We start from the raw sequence: 18,486 nt of genomic DNA, 5'->3' as shown, positions 1-18,486 counted from the left end.
GTTTTTGAATAACTAATTGCAGGTTTGTTCTCAGTGCAGCAGTGCGATTTGCGAACATATCATAAACACACTTTATTGATAACAATAGTTCCATTCAGGAGTGTTTTGCATGATCCAGTTCAAATAACTGGTAACCCTGGTGCTTACGCTAGGGTCGTTCGTTGCACAGGCCATACCGTAGCTCACGACACCCACCAGATAGACCAGTCCATTGTAGTAATCCGTGTAGAACAGCGGTCCGCCGGAGTCACCTTGGCACGTGTCTTTTCCCGCTGCAAGGGTACAAATTTGCTTGTCCTCAAAGTTGGTGTACGTTTGGAAGCATTTACCGGGGTCCACCACGGGAAGATCGACTTTCAGCAGCACCTGGGACTTGGCATCGCCAAAATCTGTGGATCCCCAACCGACGGCTTCCAGCTCCATTCCGATGAAGGTTGCTTCATAGTACTTGAAGGGTAGACATACAGGACTTACGCCAGTGTTAAAAAGCATTTGGGTTTGCGTACGGATGATTGCAATATCGTTCAAACTGGTGGTCACGTTGTACGATTCGTGAATCTTGATGGAAGCCACCCGGTAGGTGGCCGTGAATGATGTTTCCGTCACAGATGCGATGTCGTGGTCACCGACTTGCACTGCCAGATTTGAGATGCTGTGACCGATCGGGCAGTGGGCGGCCGTGATGACGTGATAAGGTGTAACTGCAAATGTAAAAAACAATTATTCAAGTTTTTACTATGCAATATGATTTTAGTTGTAATTTCAACCTCATGTGAATGCATTCGTTTACGAGATATTTCAAAATTGAGTTGTGATATATGATTCATGATTTTAAATCCTGTAACATATTCATAGAAATTCATGATCAATCTTATTTATTTCATTCTCAGAAAGATCAGAAAGATTGGATGCACAATTCAGAAGTTCTCGTTACATTCAAATTCACGGGGATAACTTTCAAATTATTCATCAATTGTTTCTGCTGTTAAAGAGTAATCAATTGTTTTTGCTGTAATACTCAATAATAACCTATAAAGCAAGAGTAGTTTCAATTATAATTATTAAAAACATGGTTGAACGTATTTGCTAAAACTGTGATTTTACTACTCACAACTTCACCGAAGAGACTACTTCAATCAAATGTATCCACCGTATTACATTTTAGCTGTTTATTTAGTGTCATTTTTAGATAAGAAAATGATCATGATTACCATTCTAATCTGACTACTTTTGGATTTAAATCAAAAGAGAAAAAAATATGATTAAAACTTAGGAATGAATAAAAAAGTGCGCAATTAGTGTTACTTGGCTTGGTTTTCAACAATGATTTCAACAATAATTTAGTAAATTTTTAATACACTTTTATACACTTTTTATATAGACTCTCTGAAGATATTTTAATTGTTAGCTTTAAGTTACACCATTAGGGCACCTGCTTGCCTATTGGTGAATATACCAAATAAATAAATAAATAAATAAATAAATAAATAAATAAATAAATAAGAAGTTACTTTTGACCGAAATAATACGATTGATTTGTGGTAGCAAATCTGTTAAAATAGTGTTTTACTGTATTTTGTGCTACACACTTAGAACTTATTGCCGGGTCTCGGTAATTTTTGCCGAACGGCACCACTGAGTGCTCGGTAAAAAGACAATAACAGCTGTCCCATTTTTTTGTAAACATCGGTTCACTTAACTGAACACAGCAAATTCCCGAAAGCCAATTTCAGTGATCTTTACTGAAATTCAACAATAAAAACCATATACTGAAATTTCAGCTATCTAACAGTGTACTGAAAATTCAGCACTTCCCTTTGCTTTACTGACATTCAGCAATCTTCACTTTAATTGCCAAATATTCGGTATCTATCATCGACTGCTTCGTACTGCGAGTGTCAAAATGAAAAAAAAAGTTTGTTGTCAATTTGTTTAATGCATGTAGATTTTTCGGGAAGAAATTTATTTGAACAATGGGTCCTGAGCTCAAGGAAGTGCTTCAGAACCTAAAAGTCGAGCGTCGTGGAGAATCTGCTTGGTGACAAGAAGTTAATTATTCTCGTATTTTCAGTTCGCTGTACGGTAGAGGGCATTGGCATATGTTCCTCGGATTTCGAATGTTCTTCGGCGGCACATTTTACAATAAAAATGCTCATTTTTGTACAATAAGGGTAAGATGAAATAAATATTGAGAAAAAATCAGCTTTTAACGTGTTTTCAAACCCATATAAAGAATTCCCACTCAACTGATATTTCAGTAACCTGACGGACCTTTGCTAAATTTTATCAGCAAAGTACTGTCAAAATATGCGGCGGCTGACATTGCTGAATGTTTGAAAACGCTTTGAATAATGCTGGAGATTTAGTAAAATTCTGTCAAACATGGATGACATTTCATATTGCTGAAGGTTCAATAAAGTCCCGTCAAACAGAATAACATTTCACATTGCTGAAACGTTCAGTAATTTTTCATTCCTGAATGGATTACTGAAATTCCAACGTGGCAAAATTCAGTGAAAGTTTACTGAATTTCAACAAAAAAAGTTTAGTGTGAAGTGTCGGCAGAAAATATCCGTAATCTCGGTAGTGATAGCTCGGTAATAGTTTAGGCCGGAAAAACGTACTACACGTAGGGGATTTGTTCCTACATTCAGCCTACGAAATCATCGGAGGAAATCAACAGAAGACGCTTTCTTACTCATCTGAAATCGACCAACAATGAATATACTGCCGCTATTCGCATAACAGTCCCATGTAAAATATGGATGTTTTATTGTTTTTTTGCGAGAATGGGTCCATTTTGGCATGATCTTCAAGAATACTTTACTTTACTTTACTTTACTTTACGGACCGTTCACCGGTCTAGGGCCGAACGAATTAGAGATGTCCAGCTTCTTCTGTCTTGGGCAGCCGTTCTCCAGTCTCCCCGTACACCAGCAGATCGTGCATCTTCTTCCGCCGCGCACATCCACCGCGTGCGAGGCCTACCACGGAGTCGACGGCCTCTTCCTGATTGTCTACTGAAGATAGTTTTGGCGGCTCTCTCGTCAGGCATTCTGACTACATGTCCAGCCCACTGAAGCCAGCCCCGCTGTATTACCTTCACTAAATCAGCATGTTTGTATACCTGGTACAACTCGTGATTCATGCGTCTGCGCCACACTCCATCTTCCAGTTTACCGCCAAGTATCGATCGCAGAATTTTCCCGTCAAAAACTCCGAGCACTCGTCGATCAGCTTCCTTCAGCGTCCATGCTTCATGTCCGTAAAGGGCCACCGGGAGTATCAGCGTCCTATACAGCGCTAGTTTTGTGCGAGTTTGCAAACTACGGCACCTTAGCTGGTTACGCAGTCCGTAGAAAGCCCTGTTCGCAGCTGCAACTCGTCGTTTCACTTCACGGCTCATATCGTTGTCACATGTCACAAGCGTACCAAGATAAACAAATTCGTCAACCACTTCAAATCGTTCCCCATCTATCTCCACCTCAGCACCAACACCACGAGGACTCCCACGCTCTCTGCCAGCTACCATGTACTTCGTCTTGGTAGAGTTAATGACAAGTCCCAATCTCGCTGCTTCTCTCTTAAAAGGTACGAAAGCCTCCTCCACGGCCTTACGGTTGATACCGATGAAATCGACGTCATCCGCAAAACCAAGAAGCATGTGAGATTTCGTGATGATCGTACCGTTTCTTTCGACGTTTGCTCTTCGTACTGCACCCTCAAGAGCGATGTTAAACAGTAGGTTGGAGAAGCGCATCCCCCTGCTTCAGTCCATCCAACGTTACGAACGCGGCTGATGTCTCGCCAGCTATCCGCACGCGCGATTTGGATCCCTCCAGTGCCATACGACTCAGCTTTATTAGTTTCGTAGGGAAACCGTGTTCCAGCATGATCTACCACACCTCATTTCTTTTCACTGAGTCGTATGCCGCCCTGAAGTCCACAAACAGATGGTGAGTCGATAAGTTGTACTCCCGGAACTTATCGAGGATCTGTCGCAGAGTGAAAATTTGATCCGTCGTGGAACGCCCTTGTCGAAAACCAGCCTGGTATTCGCCAACAAAGGATTCCGTTAGCGGTCTCAATCTGAAGAACAGGATACGGGGGAGCACTTAATATGCTGAGTTGAGCAACGTTATCCCTCGATAGTTGCCACAATCCAATCGATGGCCCTTCTTATAGAAAGGGCATTTGAGGCCTTCCAACCAGTTGTTCGGCGTTTGTTCGTCCGCCCAGATTTTTAGTATTATCTGGTGGATCGCATAGTACAGCCGCTCGCTTCCCGCTTTTAGAAGTTCGGCCGGGATACCGTCCTTCCCAGCGGCCTTGCCGTTTTTCAGCTCACTAATCGCCTTTTTCACCTCCTCCTGTGTTGGTGGCTCCACAGCTTGTTCGTCACTCATAATCGTCATCCTGTTCCTGCTCTGCTCATCCGGCACCTCACCATTCAATAGCGCCTGAAAATGCTCCTTCCACCTGGCTGCAACCGTCGGTTTATCAGTAAGCAGGTTGCCGTCCTTGTCATTACACATGACCGGCACAGGGAAATTCCTGCTTCTGACTCTGTTGACAGTTCTATAGAATCTCCGCACGTCGTTTTCAGCATAGCTGTCCTCTGCGCTGGCGAGCACCTGCTCCTCGTACTCGCGCTTCTTCCGACGGTGAGTTCAATTTTCGGCAGCTTTTGCCACCCTGTACCTCTCTCTGTTCCGACGCGTAGCCGCAGTGAGCATGCGGCTCCTGGCACGGTTCTTCTCATCTGTCGCTCTCCGGCACTCAGCATCGAACCAGCCGTTAGGCTGTCTTCTACGCGTCGTACTTACCACCTCTCTCGCAGTCGTTTCGATGGCGCCGTGAACACTGCTCCACAGCCCATTTATGTCTTCTACTCCTTCCTCCTGCTGTTCTGCGATCCGTTGATCCAGCTCTCTGGCGTATTCTGCTGCCACGCCATCAGCTTTCAACCGCAGAATGTTGAAACGCGTCGTCCTCTCTGTGCGAGATTTCAGCACGTTCGACAACCGTGCGCGGATCTTACATACGACGAGATAATGGTCAGAGTCAATGTTTGGTCCCCGAAAAGACCTAACATCAGTAACATCCGAAAAGTGCCGACCGTCAATCAGTACGTGATCGATCTGGGAGCAGGCTTCTCCATTTGGATGCCTCCAGGTGTGTTTCCGAATATACATATGGCCATTCCTCTGGCCGCGGCAAAGTTTATCACCCTCAGGCCGTTTTAATTGGTTGACGTGTGGAGGCTATGCCTTCCAATGACCGGACGAAAGAATTCCTCCCTCCCAACCTGTGCGTTTGTGTCTCCGATGACGACTTTTACGTCGTGTTTTGGGCACTCGTCATAGATTCGCTCAAGCTTGTCATAGAACTCATCTTTGACTTCATTGGATTTGTCGTTTGTCGGTGCGTAGGTGTTGATTAAACTGTAGTTGAAGAATTTGTCCTTAATCCTCAACACGCATATACGGTCATCTACGGGCCTCCACCGGATGACTCTTGTTTTCTGATTTCCCAGCACTACGAAACCGACGCCACGTTCCGCTGCGTTGCCGCCACTGTAGTAGATGTGGTACTTGAAAGAAGTGCGTGCAATAGGGTCTACTGCACGGAATTCCCTTTCTCTGGAATTTGGCCACCGAACCTCCTGAATCACTGCGATTTCGACTCCCTGCCGCTGTAGTTCTCGAGCAAGCAAGCCAGCCCGCGCCGGTTCATTGAGAGATCGGACGTTCCAAGTACCCAATTTCCAATCGTTTACCTTAATCTTTTTCCGTGTTCGTAGCCTAGGTCTTTGCCGATTGATCCGTTCCGTATTTATAAATTCGTTGTTCGTGGTGGATGAAAGGTTTCGGTATGCTACCTTACCAGGGTCGCGATACCTACATCCTGCAGATGGGGCTGCCATCTTAGGTGTAGCTGGCAGGATACAGCATTCCCTAATTCAGCCGCCCGCTCCGGGTCAGACGCTGTTGTACGTATCCCTATGGAGATACAGCCGCGTACGACCCCCTTCCCAGTCAGCATACGACCATAGTTTCCACCGGGGTTGGTTACCCGATCTCCGCTAAGGTTACTCGTATTCCGGTCGGTACCACGCGGAGGTTGGGATAGGAGTTGCTGGACAGAGGTGAATGGCCACATTAGGGTCTCAAGTTACACGTGTCCAGCCCTTTGCCAACCAATTGATGGTAGCAAATCTATTAAAATAGTGTTTTACTGTATTTTGTGCTACATAAAGCAAAGTGAGGCCATGGTGCTACATTCCGATTCGGAACTTGACCTTCTGTTACTATACACAGACTTCGCAGCCAACCGTTAAGTGTACAGCACAATTGCGGGGCTAGCGCTACGATCCTACTAACACTAACAGTCTCTCCCGACTTAAGACTCGAACCTACGACGAATGGCTTGTTAGGACAGCATCATACCTCGAGACCAGCTGGGGAGGCTTTTTTGTGCTACATTTTGTGCTCCATATTTAGAATTTATTGCCGGGTCTCGGTAATTTTTGCCGAGAACGGCACCACTGAGTGCTCGGTTAAAAAAAATAATGACAGCTATCACATTTTTTTGTAAACCTCGGTTCACCTAACTGAAGTTTCGACACAAAATATCCTTAATCTCGGTAGTGATAGTTCGGTAATATTTTAGGCCGAAAAAACTTACTACCAGAGGGGATTTGTTCCTATATTCAGCCTACGAAATCATTGGAGGAAATTAACAGAAGACACTTTCTCACTCATATGAAATCGACCAACAATGAATATACTGCCGCTATTCGCTGAACAGTTCTATGTAAAATTTGGATGTTTTCTTGTTTTTTTGCGAGAATAGGTCAATTTTGTCATGATCCTTAAGAATAGCAATGAAAAAAGTAAGGTTTAATTCCCACAACTTTGATTTCAATGGCTATTCTTGAAGAGCATGCTTAAATGGACCCATTCCCGAAAAAAAAAAACAAAAAAACACAAAATAGGACTGTTATGCGAATAGGGGTAGTATATATAAACTCTAAGTTAAACCATTTTTTGCAACGCTCTTTTATTCGTACCACCACTTAAATTACTGCTCCAATAGTCGTGCTATCGATGCATGAATATTCACCAGTTTATTTTCAATTTTAAACAAAAAATAAACGCAAAAGTTCACACTAATACAACTGCATTTGTCCGAACGTCAAAGTAACAATCTAAAAGGCTAATGAGAATTTCAGCTCTAAAAGTATTTGCATACTTTGAGAACTGAAATTCTCATTAGCCCTTTGAATTTACGAAAAAACTTTATAGTTTTCCGTTAGTCGAAATTCCTACTGCGCCACTGGTTAAAAATAATGCTAGATAAAAATGTTGCTGGATACATCTTATATAACGGATCACACGCACACCTACATGTTCGAATGTTTTTGATGTAGGACTACGTCTTTCTTTACTATACTGGGGTACATTCTGTGAAAACTGTAATGTAACGTTTTTGGATGGCAGAATGGAAGTTTTCAAATGCTAACAAAAACAACAGTACCAATATAAATAATAATTAAACGGATGGATAGCTAAAATATACAAGATTTTTGCTTACTTTTATGACGACAGGTCGTTAACGACTCACTGTTGAATCTAGAATTCGTTTCCGCATCTCTTGATCTTGAGCTAGTCTTCTCCGATCGCTCCTAACACCCGTCGACCGTGCGTCCTCATCCACAATACAGATTCAATGAGTACGGGGTCTACCACGAAGTCGCCGACCTCTGTCAATATTATTTTCGTTGATCGCTCCTCCGACATTCGGCCAGCTCACTACCTAGCCTGCCGTATTATATCAATTTGATGATATCCGCGTGTTGGTATGCTTAGTATATTTCTTGGTTTATGCACCTGCACTACACTCTTATCTCCAGTTTTCCATCAAGTACTGAACGCAGGATTCTGCGCACGAAGGCTGTAAGTGCTCGCAGGTCGATTACCTTCATCGACCAACACTCATGGCCGTAGAGTACCACCGGGAGAATCAGTGTCCTTTAGAGCACAAGTTTCGTGCGAACATGCATGCTGCGGGCTCTCAGCTGGATACGTTAACCGGTACGTAAAGGTCCTGTTTGTAGCTGCTATCCGTCGCTTCACTTCGCGGCTTACGTCGTTGTCACAAGAGTACCAGGGAACACAAATTCGTCGGTTTTTTCATAGGGGTATTTATCAAAATCTCAGACTTAAAACTCAACGAACTTCCACGCTCTCCACCAGCCAGCAGGTACTGTGTTTTGGCAGAGTTGATGGTAAGTACAATTCTCGCTGCTCTCCTCTTGAAAGACACCAATGCCTCTTCCACTGCTCTGCAGAACTGCATCATGCACAGAGATGCCAGATGTTTTTGAAAAATGTCTGCAACTGCTCGAAAAACCGGAAAAATGTGCTTGTAATCTGAAAAAAATCTACCCGTGATCCGAAAAAATTTCGCTCACGCGGGCAAAAGTCTGTAAAAATCTGCACACATTTTAAGAAAATCTGCGCAAATATAAGGAGACTCTGACAAAAATCTGCATAAATCGTGGAAAAACTGCAAATATCTGCAAATCACTAAAAATCTGCACACGGACTCCAAAAATCTGCGTTTTGCAGACAAATCTGCACAATGGGTATCCCTGATCATGCATCATCTTTCTAACATCATGAACGGGTCCGAATTTGCATCCGCTATCCTGATGAATGATGGAAAATCGTCAAGGGTGGCTCGAATCAACCTAATCAGTTTCGTTAGGAAACCGTGTTCAAGCATAACCTGTAACCATTCGTTGCGCTTAGCTGAGTTGTATGCCGCCTTGAAGTATATGAACAGATGATGAGTATGCAAGTTTACTTCTCTGAACTTGTCAAGGATTTGACGGAAGGTGAACATTTGGTCCGTTGTAGATCGCTCTTCCCGGAAACCGCACTGGTACTTTTCGACAAAGGCTTTCTGCAACGGCCTTAGTCTATTAAACAGGATGCGGCAGAGAATGTTGTATGCAGGATTGAGGATAGTCATGCCTCGATAATTACTGCAATCCGGTCGGTGGCCCTTTTTATGGGATAGCTCCAAACAGCCGAATTTCAAACGGCCGAATTATATCAATACTAACGAAAGGCCGAAATTTCGATCGGCCGAATCACGAAGGGCCGATTTTTTTTTCAATTGGAATTTTTTTTCGTTACAGCTATTTTATATTGCATACTTTTTAGGCAACATAAAAACATGGATAAAAATACTGAAAACTTGCCTGAAATATGCATAAAAACTAGTTTTTTCGTTGGACATTCTGTTTGCAAACGACATCAATGCGGCTCTGCCGAGGCCGCCGACCCGCCGTCGGAAGCGGCGGCCTCTCGCATGCAAACAACTGATCTACTGGATTGCCCGGATTACTGAAGCATAGGGGCAATCCCCTAGTTTACGTCCGAACGAGCGGTAGCGTGTAAGGACAGCATGCGCCCCGGACAATCGAGTTGGCCGAAGGCCACGAGTGTGTTGCATTAAATCAATTTTCAATTTTGTTTTCATTCTATGAAACAATTAGGGAACGGAAACAAAGAACAAGGAAATAAAATAAATATTTTTTTTTTGTATAAATTCTCAGAATTTTTCGCATGGGTGGTAACACTTTATCAAATCAAATGGCCAAAATTCTTCTCAAGCATTACGTATTTTATGGACATTTTCTTACAACATTTCAGCTTTAGATAATGTGATATTTAAAATAAAGAACAAATTTCCTGCTATAAATTAGAGTTGCACCGAATAATAGGGCTGGGAAAATGTTTGTTGTGGAAAGTATCGAATTTTCGGTTTACAGAATAATGGTTTCAACTTGAGCTTGTCTAGGGTAAGTCACATTAAGTCAATAACAATTTGGTGTTTAATTTTTCTCATCTTATCATCATTTATCTTTGCATATTCGGCCGTCTGTTCAGCCGAATATTCAACAGAACATGATGATTAAATGAGAAAAATTAAAAACCAAATTACTTATTAATTAAAGAGGATTACCCTGGACAAGAACTAGTTTCAAGCATTATTCGATAACCCGAATATACATTTGTGAAGAAATAAAAACCCGAATATTCGGTGCATCTCTACTATAAATAATCGAACTTGAAATGATATATAATCGAGTCCATATATCATCGAGTCTATGTATTAACAAGTCTATATATATAATCGATTCTGAATTATTAATAAGTGCAGTGACGTTTCGATTATACCAAGATCATTTTCTTATTTATTTCATGTTATTTTCGTGTGTATGTGTAAATATACGTTCATATGTGTGTGAATATGAAGTTTTGAATGTTTGGAATAGTTGTGCTGTAGGCTACCAAAAATTTGTTATTTAGAGTGAAAAAGAAATGCACCAGAAATTATAGAAATCGTGTAAATCTTTTTTAACAAATAATAAGTTCGAATGAAAGAGGCTGGGTGTGACGACCCCTCGGTCGGCGCACCTAGCGAAAGTGACCTGTAAAATTCAACCCTGCTTCACACGGGCGAAGTGCATACAAGCCCGCTCGCCAGCGAGAAACATATCAGCTTCCGATCATAATTGATGGCGCTTGTTCATCGGAGAAGAAAGGGAGAATACAACTGAGTGTGACGTGCGGCTCCTAATAAAATTATTAATAAATTATTTTCTATCTAAACTTACATAACTAGTGCTAAAAATTAAGCTTAAATGCTAATATTGGATACTCTATCTTAGGTTAACCTTAAATTCTACCACATGTATTTGCGAGAAGATTAAATAATTACTTATAAATATAACTTTAGTTATACGAGTGCTCTCGAGTCAGTGAAAGTACGGCCTTGTGAAAGGTTACGCGTACATTGCATCTACGAGAAGTAAAATCACTTGAATATAAATGATTTAGGAAGTAACCTAATATCCAATTACAGGGCACAAATTATTAGGAAGAAAATCAGAAGTGGAAGGGAAGCCAAACAGGATTAAGAACACTGAACGTAAGTGATTTGGCTTCTCACAGTTAGAAATTAAACTTAATTATATAAATAAAGTTGCAGGAAGTTTTTTAATACACATCTATTGTTATTCGCAAACTCGGACTGTTCTTATTCCTATTACCCGTTGGCCTAACGCCAACACTGGGTTTCACCGCTAGGTGGATGATTGCGGGTTTCATTTAAATCTCTGTTAATTATCAATGATTTTTCGGCCTGTCGAATGATTCGGCCTTTTGTGGTTCGGCCGTTTGATAGATTCGGCCGTTTGTTATTTCGGCCGTTTGAAATTCGGCCGTTTGTGATTCGGCCTTTCGTGTTTCGGCCGTTTGTAGGTAAACCCTTTTTATAGACTGCGCAGATGAGTCCGTCTATCCAGTCCGATGGTAGTTTGTCTTCGGCCCAAACTTTCAAGATGAATAGATGGATTGCATGCAACAGTTGCTCGATCCCTGCTTTAAAAAGTTCGGCCAGGAAGTCGTCCTTTCCAGCTGATTTGTGTTTTTTTAACCCTGGCTAAGCTTGACGGATCCACTCCTCAACTCCTCTCCTATTTCTGGCGATGGCTCTATCCTCTTAGCCGTTCAGCAACACCTCGAAATGTTGTCTTATCGGATCGCAGTGCTCGCGTTTCTTGCGTTTATTTATTTACAAATTGACCAACAGGCAGATATTACCCTAATGGTCACTAATACATTAATACATTATGGGTATTCATGTCGAGCTCGTAAACAAATACCCAGCCGTAAAAATACTCACCTCCATTGACGAGTAAAGGAAGATACACAGTTTACGGCTGGGTATTCGTATACGAGCTTGATGTGAAGACCCCTATTGTATTTGCCGTTGATTAAGAGCCAGTTCGCGAGAGCCGCAGCCGCATGTTGTTTTGATGTTCTCCGATTGGGCTGAAATTTTTAGCGTTTGGTTGTCTATTCAAGGTAGAATGTTATGCAAAATTTCAGTTTTTTCATTGAAGTTAAGTGTGGTAAAACGGCCTTTGAAAATGATATGTCCAAAAACGTCCAAATTCTAAAAAGTGGTATAACTCCTGCTAGACTTGATGGATTTTTCTGAAAATTTGTGGTATTATTCTACACTAAGAGTACTTTAAAACGCATGGTCACAATATATTGCACAGAGATAACGTGACGAAAAAAATGCATTTTTGTTTTAATAATTGTCAATTTTCAGGGTCATCTACTTTTTTCAACATCGCTAGAAAAAATATCTAAATATGGCGTTTTGTAGAGCAACTCAAGAGTTTTAATGTCATGTGTAAGCCAAGTGTGTCAAATGGGGTAAAACGGCCCTAGAAGGTTTTTTTTCTAAAAACCGTCAAAATCACTAAAATCACTGTAGTTTCTGCTAGACTTAAAAGATTCTACTAAAAATTTGGATTATCACTGTACCTTACCAGAACTACCTACTTTACCAGAAGATACGCAATTTGGGGTAAGACGTTCCTCGAAGATTTTTTCTCGAAACATGCCGTCAAAATTACCAAAACTGCAAGAGCTCGGGTTAGACTTGAGAATTACTAAAAATTAAAATTATCACTCTAGTTTAATATGAACTTGAAGGTAAGGTGTCAAAAGTGACAAATAGATTTACATGACGAAAAAAATATTTTTCTAGGAAAATATTTGGCAATTTTCGGGGTGCTATTTTCTCTACAGAAAAGGTCCAGAACCCGAAGTTAGCATTTTATAAAACGACTAAAAAGCTTTTATTTGATATCGAATCCAGCTGATCCGATCGAATCCAGGAAACTGATTAAAAAGGACTGAAGTGTGTGGTTTCTGTGTGGTTCCTGCGGTCATGCCCTACACCTCTTTCGCTGTATTGCTGATTGTATCGTTGATGTGCTTCCACTGTTCGTTCAGGTCTCCGACGGATTCACCAATCCGCTCATCAACTTTCCGAGTGTACTCAGCAGCAACTCCGCTAGCTGACAAACTCTGGATTTCCAAACGTATAGGATATATCCTCCTCGAAGTGCTCGTCTTCTAAACGTTGGCCAGCCGGGCGTGAATCGTTCCTTTTACGAGATGATGGTCCGAGTCGACGTTCGGGTCTCGGGAGGACCGCACATCGATGGCATCTGAGAAATGTAGAATATGATCGATTTGAGGGCAGGATTCGCTATTGGATTGGTTCAATGTGTGTTTCCGGCAGGAATGCCAGGTCATTTTTTCAAATGTCTTCACGTTCCAATAAAAATTGTCTTCACATGTGTTCCAACCCGAGATGGCTTGTTAGGACCGACTGAAGACTGGAAAAGTTACCGGCAAATCGTAAACTGTCGAGCAAAAAAAAAAAAAATATTTTCGAATGTCTTCACATATTTTTGAATGTCTTCCATTTGTCTTCACCGCAGGGTAAATGTCTTCCATTTGAAGATATGTCTTCCAATCTGGCATCGCTGGTTTCCGAATATCTTTTCGTGCAAAGTATGTGCTACAGACTGCAATTCCTCTGGCTGCGGCAAAGTTCACCAACCTCAGGCCATTCTCATTACTAACAGCATGGAGGCTGTGTTCACTAGTTTTTTTATGGACCCCACAGCGACCAGTAATTTTTGATCTTTTGTAGAATTGTCCGAATTTTTTATGCTGTTCGCACTTTTTTTCCTTTTTGCAGTGTCACTTATTGAGCATTATCAATAGACAATCCACGAAAGACGTTTCACTGCTTGTGCCTGTGTTATTGTTGTTGGTTTGCAAATTACAAAACTAAAACACAGCCGAACACGAAATCTTTGATTGTAGGAAAAAAGGATCTGAAGTGGTACAGTCATACCTCGATATAAGGCAACCTCGATATAACATAACTATTACCTCGATATAACGTAAATTTTTAAATTGTTTTGAAATTGAAAATAAATGATACAGCAACTGTTTTTGGGCTATAAATTGCTTCAAAAAATGTTTGTAGTAAGTTTTGAAACCAATGAACCAATGTGCAAAATGTCCAAAATGGGCTTAGAAAGAAAGGTTTAAAAAATACTAATAGGTGATGGAAATAGGTTTTCACGCATCCTTCAGTAACAATTCACAGTCTTGCATCAATTAAAAACAGTTTTATTTGCTTGTTGAAATTTTCTCTAAATGGGCATAAAAAAGATTTGAAAACACTGCTAGGTGATGGGAAATAGGTTTTGCATCAATTCTAAAGGTATTAGACGAAGCAAATATTTGCTATTTTTGGTACGATTTTTATTTGCACAAAATAAAATCTGTATTAAAAAATAGCAAATATTTGCCTTGTCTAATACCTGCTTAAGTCTCAGAAATCGAATGGTAGGTGTCTGCTCTACGTAAAATGTCAGCAGATATACCTATTTTAGTATTGTAGGGGAATTGGGGCAAAATCAACATTTTGCTGACATTTTACGTAGATCAGACACCTACCATTCGATTTCTGAGACTTTTTTTACTCAAAATAAGATATAATTTGACTATCACTTTAAAATATTAGCGAATTACCATTAATACCCAGAAATAATCGATATTATTTTGCTTTGTGAAATATACTAAAACTATGCCAAAACCGGTTTCGTAGAATCACCGTTTTGAGCTCAGTTTTTGTCCGATTTAAGATCTGTTTTTTTTTCAAAAGATGGGTAAAAGAATGCTAATATTTGGACAAACTCTTAGAATTTCGATATTTGGCCTCAAAACAAAATGGCGTCGAAAAAACCACAAAAATTACCGGTTTCTAAAAAATTCAAAATGGCACCATTGTTGCCCCTTAAGTTGAAATATGTTCAAACTCAGGGAAATTTATTTTCGCATCAAACTTCATCAAAAAATCATACATAGGAGCCAAGGCAAAAAAAATGTTGCACTGTGTTATGAATGGGACTAAAGGACGTGCCAACGTAAGATTAGTCGACTTTTTGAACGTAGGTCTACGGTTGAACATGGCTATTGTCACCATGATAGACCGAATTCTGTTTGTGCAGGTGATTGCTTGATTAATTTTAAATTTACAAAGTATTGGTAGGTGACTGCTTGATTGATTTCAAATTTACATAGAATTTGCTCCAGTTCACACTTTTTCCGATATCGCAACTATTCAGATGTACAATGTCTTGCTCTAATGAAAAAACACACATCGAAAATGTGGTTGATTTTGGCTCAGCTATATAGATGATTAAAGTCTCACGCGAAGACATTTCGTAAGATGCAAGAAAATTGAAATTTGGTTAAAAACAAGTTATTTCGAACCGAAGTTGACAAAAAATTATGCCGCTATTACCTAAATAATTCACATCGCATCGCAAGCGCTACAGATTTATTTGCACAAGCTGATAAGATACGCAGCTTGTTAACGAAAGGCAATAAACAGTTACGACGAAAAGGTTGTCTCAGTTGGTTGAACTATCATCGGGTAAGTTCAGTTTCTTAGAACTGCTTTCTTGCATACGGTAATTAAATTTGTCGAAAAAACGTAAGAAGAATTCATATTGTAAAACCAGTAATTTACTTACTTATTGTAGCCCCACATAAGAATCCATTGCTACTAGTGGTGTCATCTAGGGCAGCCATCATCGAGAACTCGTTAACAAGCGTTTCCGTTCCGCCGACGATCTTTTTCTGTAATAGAAATACAACATGAGACAGTTTTAATAATTCGTTTACGTCCCTGAAGAGACTTTCGCCGCTACCTTACGCCTCATGCCACACTGGCAATCAATTTTCTTAGCCGTACAGTAAAACCTTCCCCCGTAGGTAGTAGCTCCCACTTCAAGGGTGATAACCATTCCGCTACCGGTGGATTCCGTCGTCACCGTTCCGGTTCCACAGTAGGCTTTCGCATCGGATAAGTCGGTTTGGCCCCCGGTGGAGATCAGCAATTTATCGTAGTAACAGGATGTGCTCTAGATTTAATTAAAACATTGTTGAATAGAACGATGATAACATGTAACATGAATTTTAATGAGGCACAAAATATATCCTACCTGTGGAATGTAGACGTCCGGGCAGGATAGGGCTATTCTTGACCCAGGTGTAGTTAACAGTGTCCAGCGGCAGTACGTATTAGCCGGGTAGAGGTTACCATAATTAGGGGAGTAGACAGCGTATGTCTGCCCCGAAGCAAGTTGCTGGTAGTAATCGCAGCCCGTGTATTGGGCTTTCGCAATGCTGACGACTGATGCGATGACTATCACGCAAATCGCAATTCCTGTTGGTAGGCGGTAGTAATAAAAAAAAAGGTTCGTGTTTTATTGGGAACAGGTGCTTAATTCAAAGGAAGCAAACAAGGATGTGTCAAATTACATCGCCCGTAATGTCGGAACGGAGCGAAAACACATTTTAATTAACGTCAAAATCAATTATCCTCGGCCACAGTTATTACCGAAACAAGACCCTAATTTTATTCTCATTTCATCGGCGTAGTTTTAATTTGCAATTTTCTCCCCAGGCGTAGTTTTAATTTGCAGCTGCCTCTACCCCCTCCGGCTAACGTAACACTCAAAATGGTATATACTGTAAACTTTTCGAGGAAAACGAAACGACAGCAATTTTCGCGCGGCAGCAAAATTTTCCGACGGTGCGTAGCTAGTTCAATTCTTCGTCTTCGATGGCCGACTTCCGAGCCCAAACTGGGACAGCTTGGCTAAATAAGCTGTGAGCAGGGAGAAATGTTTTCGCCTTCAAAAGATGACGGTAATTGCTTTTGTTTTATTTTCCATGGTTTTAGCGCCCAGGATGGGAGGCAGAGGACGCCGTGTCGGGTGGAGGGTCGCTGTTTGTTTTGATAAATAAGGTGGCGACAGGCAGATAAGATAGATTTCGGAAATCTTCCCCTGCGGATGAAGTGTGCGGCTGCCAAATGAAGCGGAATGAGTTGGAAATTGTAATCGACGCGACTTGTGGCGGTGAAGTTTTACTGCCGGAGACAGCCTTCTGAGGGTGATGAGTAAGATGTCGTAAAAAACCGACTCGTACATTTGAAGGGTTGTTGAATCAATGGAAATCGGAAATTATTATGCTTCTCTCCGGCTTTGCCGGTTAAATTTGTTTGTGCCGCGTTGTTTGCAGAATAAATAATTGAAAACTCATCAACGGACTTACATAATGAACAAAATGTTTGCTATTGCTATGACTCGTAATTAGTTTGATGCTTTATTTACCACAAATAACCCGTTCAATCAGGAGTCAACAACCAAGCAAACAAATCTGGAAAAACTTTCTGTCCCATAAATATTTTTGTTCGGTAATCTATCCCGAAGTAGCGATTTCAGAACTTGTCTCTCTCAATTGTAAGTTTAATGATGTTTTCATGTGTTTTTTTATTCGCTCTACTTTTTTAATCCCAAATACAACGATGACTTGTGTTTGTATCCTAATTTGTGAGATAAGCTTTTTCACAGTTGACCACACAGCCATGCCACACAGAGGGTTTGTGCGGTTTCCGATGATGGCCACAGCGGAAAATTACAATCAGCAAAATGTTTTCCCAAATGACGACAGGGGTGTTGGTTTTTTGCGCTGTCATCCAATGGGGTCGTTAGAGAACATGAAAAAAAATTGAATGGGATGATTATAGCGTGACGCGGAGGTGTACATTTTTTTTTGTTTTCGATGCACTGGACAAATGTTACACAATCACCACATTGATTCCGATTGGTGCACTGGTGCTGGCAGCGCAAAATCGATCAGTTTACAAAACATGTCCGCCATTTCGAATAAATCAAAAATGATTAAATGCTTTGCTCAAACAAACCGCCCAGTTAGCGCGTATTAGTGCACACAGTGGAATGGTAATTGGAAAAACGTGTGCAAAGGGCCGATTATTTGATTTTACCAAACTCAATTACAGTAATCACGCGGCAACGGTAATTAATTTTTTATACAAGCGCCATTATGGAAAAAATAAAATTTGATCAGATGTTTTTGTTCTAGATTTCACTAATCCATTAGTGAGCCTTTTGTCACCCTTCGTGTCAGAAAAACCACTCGAATCATCCGTTGTCGAACACAGGTTTATTAGTTGATTTAACGAGATTCTCATCATTTTCGATACGGTCGCTTTTATCATCAGCTTATCTATATGTATGAGTGTGTGGAAAATTACACGTTGACCGACTTAATAATTTATTATGATGTTCGAAAAGATTGGCACTTATTGGTGCGAATGACATAGTTATTGTTGATTTGGTCGATAAAATCTTGCTTAAATTGGCATTTGGTTTGGATTCTGTTAACAAACCTAATTTCTAAAACTCAGTGAACGTTATAGTATGTTCAGGAACAGCTATTTGGCCAGATGCGTTATTTTAAATCATTAATTATTAATTATTTTTTATATTATTTAGATTATTTGAAGAACGTTTTAATATTCGGCTCTGTTAGAGGTTATTTAGACGGCTTCTTTCTAAACGGAATTCCTTCGCAACTGTAATAGATACATCGAACTATGTAATCAATAAAAAAGGCGGCCATATTCAAGCATAACAGTAACTCTGAATTT

General features: G+C 40.7%; 1 protein-coding gene across 1 annotated transcript; it reads right to left on the bottom strand.

The window, feature by feature from the left end:
• Nucleotides 1–57: 57 nt before the first annotated feature.
• On the bottom strand, nt 58–16,704 carry LOC129722440 (venom serine protease-like). Its single transcript, XM_055675890.1, has 5 exons — nt 16,369–16,704; nt 15,971–16,194; nt 15,677–15,889; nt 15,500–15,605; nt 58–701 (listed from the first exon to the last, which is right to left on the bottom strand). The coding sequence occupies exons 1-5, from the start codon at nt 16,394–16,396 to the stop codon at nt 73–75; spliced, it is 1,200 nt and encodes a 399-aa protein (XP_055531865.1). The 5' UTR covers nt 16,397–16,704; the 3' UTR covers nt 58–72.
• Nucleotides 16,705–18,486: the final 1,782 nt, after the last annotated feature.

Source organism: Wyeomyia smithii, chromosome 2, assembly GCF_029784165.1.
Source record: "Wyeomyia smithii strain HCP4-BCI-WySm-NY-G18 chromosome 2, ASM2978416v1, whole genome shotgun sequence".
In the NCBI taxonomy this organism is placed as follows: Eukaryota; Metazoa; Arthropoda; class Insecta; order Diptera; family Culicidae; genus Wyeomyia; species Wyeomyia smithii.
The sequence above is the reverse complement of the archived record's forward strand: the minus strand, read 5'-3'. Positions and strand labels throughout refer to the sequence as shown.